The 9,076-nt window shown below is 31.9% G+C and overlaps 2 protein-coding genes across 2 annotated transcripts; both read right to left on the bottom strand.

Moving 5' to 3' along the window:
* Positions 1–2,348: 2,348 nt before the first annotated feature.
* LOC106304178 (putative GATA transcription factor 22) lies at positions 2,349–4,082 on the bottom strand. The gene is made up of 3 exons (XM_013740574.1): positions 3,731–4,082; positions 3,178–3,606; positions 2,349–2,988 (listed from the first exon to the last, which is right to left on the bottom strand). Exons 1-3 carry the CDS (start codon positions 4,019–4,021, stop codon positions 2,557–2,559), a joined length of 1,152 nt encoding a protein of 383 aa, XP_013596028.1. The 5' UTR covers positions 4,022–4,082; the 3' UTR covers positions 2,349–2,556.
* A 3,955-nt stretch (positions 4,083–8,037) lies between these two features.
* On the bottom strand, positions 8,038–9,058 carry LOC106305491. Its single transcript, XM_013741857.1, has 4 exons — positions 9,034–9,058; positions 8,650–8,850; positions 8,526–8,560; positions 8,038–8,422 (listed from the first exon to the last, which is right to left on the bottom strand). The coding sequence occupies exons 1-4, from the start codon at positions 9,034–9,036 to the stop codon at positions 8,341–8,343; spliced, it is 321 nt and encodes a 106-aa protein (XP_013597311.1). The 5' UTR covers positions 9,037–9,058; the 3' UTR covers positions 8,038–8,340.
* Between the last annotated feature and the right edge of the window lie 18 nt (positions 9,059–9,076).

The raw sequence follows: 9,076 nt of genomic DNA, 5'->3' as shown, positions 1-9,076 counted from the left end.
TGTTAAGAAATAACTTATAATTTATAGTATCGAGAAATTTAAATAAGAGTAGAATTTAATACCCGTAGGAAGCAAATAACACTAATATGAGGGAGAGAGTTTATTATAAGGAAGAAGAAGAAGATGTAATGGTTCTTTGATTATAAACTCTTGTTCTTGTTTATGGTGTACAAAAGAGTGAGATGAGTGATGGTATTTATAGTGAACAACAATACATAAAAATAACAAAGATGGTGCTTAATTTGGTAAATGAGTGGGTGATCATAATGCTTGATGAGTAGATGATCATAGTGCTTGAGTTGGTAAAAGAGTGGATGATCATAGTGCTTGAGTTTGGTAAAGAAGTGAATGATCATTTCAATGCTTATCTTATAACAAAAACCTATTTTTTTTATGTATTGGGCTAACTCAATGCCCAATTGGGTTGGACCAAATTGTCTATGGATAAACTGGGTTTTTAACCTAACTGGACCATAAAATATTTGGGCTTAATCATAACCTGCCCAAAACAGTTTGAACTGGGCCATACCCATGGACACTCAACCAGTTGACATCCCTAGTACTGAACAAACAAAAAATTGTTTATTCTATTTATAGAGTAAACTCCATTATGGAATGAGATATGTAGTTGAATTAGAATATTTCTTATTACATACTCTATTTCACTCGAGTAAAAAATAAAGTGTCGTTAGAGATGTCGTAAGTAAGTTAAGCTAAGAGGGTGGTTACAAGGTCTAACTTTGGAGATAAAACTAAAAAGTTGTCGTTGCTCTTTAATTAATAAGACCTGGTTGTATAGCACACGAATTTTAGTTACTTTTGCCATGATCTCTTGCTTAATACAACCATTCTTATTAACATATCAACTATATTACCCCTTCTCCGTAAGTAGTCAGAGCATCTCTTATATAAAACTTCATTTTTTACTCTAAAATGAAATAAAATAGAATATATAGTAAAAGTATTGTAACCCTACTCTATTTTTCATTCTATAATGGAGTAATGAACAAACAAAAAATAGATTATTTTATTTATGGAGTAAACTCATGTTTTACACCATTATGATGTTAAAAATAGAGTAGGGTTAAAACATTTTTTACATCATACTTAATTTTACTCCATTTTAGAATAAGAAATTGAGTGGAGCTGAGATGCCCTTAAAATGCTATTTTTGTGTGCATTATACACTAATCTTACCTATGTCTAGGTGTTTTCCTACACTATATTCAAAAATAAAAATTTAAATTTTATTTAAAAATAAAATTTTGTTAATTTTTAGATTTCTTATTTGCTTACAATATTTAATTTTATTTTTAAAATTTAATTATATGTAAAAACTAAGATAAATAAATAAGATTTTATTTAAATTTGTATTTAATATATATATATATATATATATATGTATATATCTAAAATTATAGTCTTGAAAAGATTTTTTTGTATTTCTTTTGGTTAAAATATATTAAATCAAACTCTAAAAAAATAAGAGGAAATTTTGTTAGATATATAACTATGAAAACATAAAACAAATAATATTTCTAAAATTCGTAAATATATTAATAATTGTATTGGGATTATAAAATTACATTTTAAAAACCTACATAAAATTTTGAAGAATTATTATAGTAATAAAAAGTATATAATTATAAAATAGAATTAGGTAATATTTTAAAAATTCTATATTATTATTATGTTTCTATTTCTACTGTTATACTCCCTTTGTTTCATAAAGACTATTTATATATGTTTCTATATTTCTGATGTAAATTTTCACATTAAATCTTTTTGTTACCCTTTTAAATAACCAATAGATGTTTAGATAAATTATTTTTATTTAAATAATTGTATAATAAATAAAGGTAGATTATTATATTTTTTAATTTTTTAATCTGCATGAAATGTGTCTAAGTGATACTTATTATGAAACACAAGAAATATTATTTATTATTATAGTAATGATGATTTATGAATGATTATCATATTTTTGAAAAAATCATCAAAAAATATATATCCAAAATAAATGTAAAATGTTTATGTCACAATTGGCTTCAATGCTTATCATCTTGTTAGTGTCATATCATCATTTTTCCTCTAAAATTATTGTGGTGATGCAAGACAAATCGTTTCTCAAATAATTTTTTAAGGGATTGCATTTCAACCGATCCACCCAAAAAGTATATCATATATATAGATCTACTGAGAAACAATATCTGTAATGTTAAAAAGCAAAGACAATGTTTTACAACTTGACGAGATACCATATATATATAGTGATATAGAGATATGGAAAAATTAATGTAATTCGTATATTAATTCTCAAACTTCGAACGCAATAAATAAATGAAAAATAAAGAACAACCACATCCTCGGAATATCAAGCTCCATACAAAATAGTTTCATTATTAAAAACAATTAAACCCCATAAAGTTGGACTGACTGATATCGATCTATCACCGCAAGAACCAAACGTAAACAACGTATACGATGGATTATGGTACCATTAATTATAATAATTCCCTAACTTCTTACCTAAAAACGTGAGTTTTGATTAAAGGATCACCCGTGTACAATTCCGTACGACAGAGCCATTAGTAAAATGGCAGCCTCCTTCTCATCTTGAGGAAAAACTTGCTGATAAGCTGAGCTTTTGCTCAAAATTATGGCTAGCTCATCAAAACAACACTTGTTTGAAGAGGTAGATGTTGAAGAAGACGACATAGTGGATTTGACTTGAGTTTCCAAATCCCCGGTTATGCCATCCATCATCAGCACTGCCTCCGCCACAGATGTGGTCATACTCTTATATTTATGTACCTTTGAAGCCAAAGGAGAAGAGAGACTACCAACTTTATTTGATCTCTTGTTCTTGTTTTGAATCTTCTTCTTCAGGAGCGGCGGTGACAAGTCAGAGGTTGTGGTTGCGCCTGAAGCGGCCATAGCAGCCTGTCTCGCTTTCCTTTGCCTTATCCCACATGCGTTACAAAGAGACTGTAATAAGACAAACCAAAATAAGAGTTAGCTAAATTATCTCGTGACCTAGTTAGGATTACTAAGTAAAATTGGTTTTACGGATTAGTTTTTGTTAGTGGTTTTATAGATTTACGATTCGTATATTATTAATTAGTTCTATAAAAAGAAATCAATTCTTTGAGTAATTTTTATGTGTCTGGGGATTACCTTGGGACCTCTCGGGCCACTTCTCCAAAGAGGAGTTTTGGTCGTGTTACAATCGGAGCAAATCCTAGTTACGCAGTTGTTGCTTCCGTTATAACCATTCTCGTTCGCAATCATATTATATTGATTTTTCGAAATCTTCTTGAGATGATCTTCTTCGAGATTGCTAACGTTCAAGGACTGGTCGTTCTTAACGTATTGTCTGTTGTTGTCGGTGGGGGTGATCATCGTCTTTCTCTTCATCAATCTCACCTTCGAAGACATCCACTTGAGCGAATTACTTTCTGTCTCGCCTTTTGTCGGATATTGAGGAAGATCGGTTTGGTCATGATGATTATCATTCTTCCTTATCGTCAATTTAAGTCGTGTCTCCTTCTCTGGCATCATTTGATCGCTTGATGATGATCCACCATCATATACAAACTTTTTGGTCTGAAATTTCCATATACCATGATAAAATACTTCAGTTAATTAAATTTTCATGTGAATACTATACAACTTCTCTAGTATCATAAAAATATTGGTACATACGAATTTCACTTTAAAAAATGTATACCTCAAGGGGCTGGGAGATATGAGGATCAAGAAAGCCATGAAAAGTATGGTTGTTATACCCAACATGTACTTGATCTTGGTGAGAGTTGATCAAGAAAGGGAGGTAGGAAAGAGATGGTGAAGCTAAAGAAGATGATGAAAAAGTGGGATTAGATAGAGCTTGGTGATGATGATAAAGACGTTGTTGATGATCATGATTTTGATGAATAGAGGATCCAAAAGAAGAGAAAAAAGGTTGATGGTTTTGATGATCTTCATTGAGATCTATAGTGTAACGAAAATTTGAACCCATGATTGATAGAGATCTATGAAACACAAAAGAGATGTAAGAAGAGAGATTGGGAGAGATCAGGGACAAGTATAGAAGGATCTAAGCATACTACTGTGTTTGACACTTTTTAAATAGGCAAGAGAAGGGACCACGTACGAACCAAAAACAAATTAGAATATATATTCACCAACTTACACTAGCTAGTAGAAATTTGAAGAATTGAGAAGATATAAATGGATAAGCTGTTATTTTTAATAGTTTTAATTTGCGAGCCAGTTTTTATTCAAGAAAATAGGATTAGTATGCATAAACAGGAAATAAGTTATCTAAAAAATAAAACAAATCCGGACATTTATATCATTTTCAGCAGTGATGGCTCATATGTTTTGAAACTCACTAACCTGAAGAAGGACCAACTTTTTTTCTTTTAGAAAGAATAACTAACTTTTTGTTTTATCAAAAAAGGAGTTAGCTATATCATAAATTGCTTAGGAATATAATTTAAAAAACTATCATGTTATAAAGTAAAATAATGTAGCAATTAGTTTATGTTACTGTGATATAGACATTTTTTAGAAGTAGCTTGTTGATGTTTTGCACCTTTGATAGAACCGAATAAATAAGAACAGAACTTACGTTCAGCTCATCCTTTAGGACCAATGACACATAGATTATTAATTAAAAAAATATTAAATTAAAAAAAAAATAGTTACAAAAAAATAAGAACGCTAATTTTAACAACGCTAACGATTCCAGCTAAACCCTAAATCTTAAATTCTAAACCCTATACCCTAAAGTCTAAACCCAAATCCAAACTCTTAAACCAAAACCCTATACCCTAAACCCTAATCCTAGACCCTAAACCCAAAAACTAGACTATAAACCTAAACTCTATACCCTAAACCCAAGTTCTAGACCTAAACTGTAAACCTTAAACCCAAATTATATACCCTAAACCCAAAACCTTAACTATAAGTCCAAACGGTAAATCCTAAACCCAAACCTAAAATCCTAAACTCAAAACCTATACCCTAAACCCAAATCCTAGACCTAAAACCCAAACGGTAAACCCTAAACCCAAACCCCAAACTTAGATGATGGGTTTGGGTTAAGGTTTATGGTTTGAGTTTAGGGTGTAAGACTTGGGTTTAAGGTATAAGGTTTAGGTTTATAGTCTATTTTTGGGTTTAAGGTATATAATTTGGGTTTAGGGTCTAAGATTAGAGTTTAGGGTATAGGGTTTGAGTTTAGGGGTTTGGATTTGGGTTTAGAATTTAGGGTATATGGTTTAGAATTTAAGATTTAGGGTTTACGGTTTCGCTGGAAGCGTTAGCGTCGTTAAAATTAGCGTTTTTATTTTTTGTAGCTATTTTTTATTTAATTTAATATTTTTTAATTAATAATCTATATGTCACTTTGATCGTTAATAAAGAGTATGGTGAATTTAAAGGTTTAGTTTGATTGGTCACAAAAAGAGGTGAACCTAAGTTTTGTTCAATAAATAATAATTGAACTCTACCATTTCTGGTCAAGTTTGGGTAATTCGACCCACTCCAGATGGACTGAGATCTAAACTAATTATAATTATTACTTTCGTGAATGATTATTTATCGCTGTAAAACTCTGGGAAAAATCACATACAAACACAATAATAAGTCAAGAGGTTCACATGAGCCCAGATCCGAAAACAATTTACATGAGACAAAATGTGTAGGAGTGGTACTGGACGACCCCATGGACAAGTAATGCCGCAACCCTAAGTCAGAATATGTCATATCTCATGATAATGATCAAATAATATACCACACACAAAGTGTAGTATGTATCAATATCGGTAACACGTGATCTTTCCAGGGGCTGTGATTCATCAATAATCATTTTGAGAGAGAGGGAGAGAAAAGAAAAGAGATAGGTTTAGAATGGCAAAGGAAGAAAACATCACCACCTTAGTATTCGCCTAAACCATTCAATTCCTTCTGATCAAAATTTTACAGGTCAGTCAGGACCCCCACATGAATTTTCTTTTTAAAATATAAAATTTATTGTATATTTTTAATGTCATAGGTCTACTAGCTGCTGCATGCTCTAAATAGTTGTATATCTACCGCTTTGCTTATGAAATTCTGCTTTATATCGTGGGTGAAACTGATAATTCGTCCAGGATTGCGTTAATTATAATATATATCCAAATCTCATAATTAAAGCTTGCATAATGGGATTCAAGGTTCTAGTAAAATTTGGGAGGATAAGGATGGAGGATATTTGATCCAAAGGAGAAGAACGTCTAAAGCTTGAGGGTTTGTTAGAGGATCACTTTTACTCGTTGAAATTTAATTCAATATAATATTTCGAAAATATGAAATAGCTATGATCAATTTCAGATTTTAGGAGGAACAAAAGATCTATAAAAAAAAAATCAAAAACCGGATCTCAAACCAACAGAAGAAAATACAAAAGCGGTGGATCTTTCACCTTTCAACGTTCCTTAGCTACAACTTGCTTTGTGCATATACATCCAATTATACTCTTATTACGTAGCCCCATCACATGCATGTCCGTTTTAATTTTTTTATAGAAAAACTTTTTTACCTTTTGGGTAAGTAAATGGTTAAAACTAAACATTGAAATTTAAAACTAAAATTACTTTCCAGGTTCCAAAAGTCATTAACAACTCAAACAAAAAAGAGTGAAAGACGTGTAACGTATGCGCATGTATCTAATCTTTCTGAAAAAACCAAAAAAAAACCAATGATAAGTTAATTTAACTCCCGGTTGATTTCAACTGGTGTCCATCAAATTCTAAAAGTTCTAGTTGCACCCATTGAAACATATCTAAGGGCAATTATGGAGCCTATACATGAAGAAGAATTTGAATAAAAATAAATGAAGTAAAAATCAGATAGATCTATATTTAGGAAAAAACCAGAAGTGGCATGAGTTAAAAATAAAGATAAACGATTTAGAGATGGGATACGTATGTCCACAGGGATCACAAACTCCGACAAGGCAATAAGTGACACTTTGAGAGGAACAAGAGACATATTTAGACATACATATGGTGTTGTACGTATATCAATCAATATATATGTGAATGTCAGTACAATTGGGGTCATGTCCAACGTTTTGGTACTTTTCACGACTTGTCTCTCTCTTTTTTTTTTTTTTTTGGTTTCTTCCGTATTAAAGATTTCACAAAAGGGACCATTACATCTCTGATCTTCACCACCGTTTCATCTGTCTTGTGACACATCTCTTTCGCTTCCATATTCTCATCTAATATTTATCTCATTATCACATATATTTCATTCATTAATTAAATCGGATTTTCTAAGATTTTCTTTCGCTATTGTTCAGAATAATCTTTAGAAAAATGTGAATTATGTGGTGTTCAAGTGTAAACGTCAAAGGATCTGAGTTTGGATTCTGTGTGAAGAAGTAACGTCGTCTTTCGAAATATTTCTCTCCCAATAATAGTCCATATACTATGGTAAGAGTAAATAGGATTTTCAAAAGATACCCATGTAATTATCTAGTATAAATGTAGAACAAACATGAACCAATACAGAACAGTATATGTTGGGTTTTTCCCTCATTAGCCCAAGACCCAAGAAGCCCAAGAAGAAGAAGAAATATCTAGAGAAAAATGGAGAAGGATGAAGAAGTGTGTAGAAAAGGAAGTGTGTAGAAGATGAAGTGTGTAGAACTAACTTGTAGTCTCCACTTACTAGTATAAATAGGGGTGCTTAGCACCATTTGTAATCATCCAAGAATCAAGAAAAACAAAGAGAGAAAATATTTGTAAGAGAGAGTTTCCAAAAACAAAATCTTTGTAGTAAACCCTTTCCTAAATTAAATCTTTTAGTTGTCTAATCTCATCTTCATCTCATCGATATTGGATAATTTTCCCAACAGCTGGTAATCATGGATACCAAAAGGGGCTTCAAAGGCCATGCTGAACCGCCTTTTAAGGAGAAGATCAAAGAGCTGATCGAGAATGGCACTCTCAAGAAAAGGTTAATTATTTTCCCTTTCCATCTTCTACTAGACTTTTTTAAAACTCACCCTTTGATTTGTGGTTACATGTACAACATATTCTATCTGAGTGTGACATGGATGGAGCGTGAAATACATAGTCGTGAAGTTCCTCATGCCAAGGCTGTAGCCAAATCTTTTGAAAAACCATGTGCCAAAAGCAAGTTTACAATTCTAATCACAGTAAATTGATCCATTGGATTGTCATTGTTCTCTCATTCATCACATCCAACTGAGTTTCTCTTTGCCGGCAAGGTGATCGGGATTTAAACGATAACGGAGGGTGTTATATTTCATGCTCGAGGTTGTCATGATACGAAAGAATGGCTATCCCCGGTCCCGGGCAGTAAAGCAATTGGAATCATCAGCTCCAGTCCATGTATCGACATGCTACCAATGAACATTAATTGTCATTATACAATTATAGTTAATAAATAATTAAATATGATATGAATTTTTTTCATATTTAGTATAGTAATCTTCAGTGACGTACCATATAGACAGGGAGACGACATCAATTTTTTTATCCTTCAGATTTCCAGTCATGAGAGTTAAAATCTTATAATACCAATTCTCCAAGATGTCAGATCATGATTCGGAGGACAAAGAGAGCTTACCGAATTCCCAAAGTCCTGTGAAAGCTTCGATGGAGAAACTGGTCCAAGTGAGCGGACAACCACCACAAGTGGTGTTAGTAAATAAGATGAGTGCATTGAACCACCATGCCCCGCTAACTCCAAGTTTGAGAACGAACATAAAAAGCCAAAATTCACAAATATGTGAACTACAAGTGCCACTCCAGATGTTATTACAATCACCTGGTGGTAACGTAAGCCACTATTAACCAAACATCATTTACCAATAACAGTATCAATATCATATATATATATATACATGCTAGAAAATGCTAGGACAAGCTGCCAAATGATAATTAACTGTCACTGTGACTGATTATTATCTAAATGAAAACTGAATTAGACTAAAACATGTTACATATATACCATGTTCCTGAGCTGGCATTGAGTGGTTGAGAGGAAAAACGAA

Source organism: Brassica oleracea, chromosome C7, assembly GCF_000695525.1.
Source record: "Brassica oleracea var. oleracea cultivar TO1000 chromosome C7, BOL, whole genome shotgun sequence".
Lineage (NCBI taxonomy): Eukaryota > Viridiplantae > Streptophyta > Magnoliopsida > Brassicales > Brassicaceae > Brassica > Brassica oleracea.
This window is presented reverse-complemented; position numbering and strand designations above follow the sequence as displayed.

Bases quoted from the DNA above. Each gene is read 5' to 3' on its own strand.
- LOC106304178 (XM_013740574.1), bottom strand. From the start codon at position 4,021: ATGGGTTCAAATTTTCGTTACACTATAGATCTCAATGAAGATCATCAA. The intron at 3,607-3,730 runs GTATACATTTTT...TGGAAATTTCAG, and splicing joins ATATCTCCCAGCCCCTTGAG to ACCAAAAAGTTTGTATATGA. The intron at 2,989-3,177 runs GTAATCCCCAGA...GTCTTATTACAG, and splicing joins GTGGCCCGAGAGGTCCCAAG to TCTCTTTGTAACGCATGTGG.
- LOC106305491 (XM_013741857.1), bottom strand. The intron at 8,561-8,649 runs GTAAGCTCTCTT...GGAAATCTGAAG, and splicing joins CACAGGACTTTGGGAATTCG to GATAAAAAAATTGATGTCGT. The intron at 8,423-8,525 runs GTACGTCACTGA...GTTCATTGGTAG, and splicing joins GTCGTCTCCCTGTCTATATG to CATGTCGATACATGGACTGG.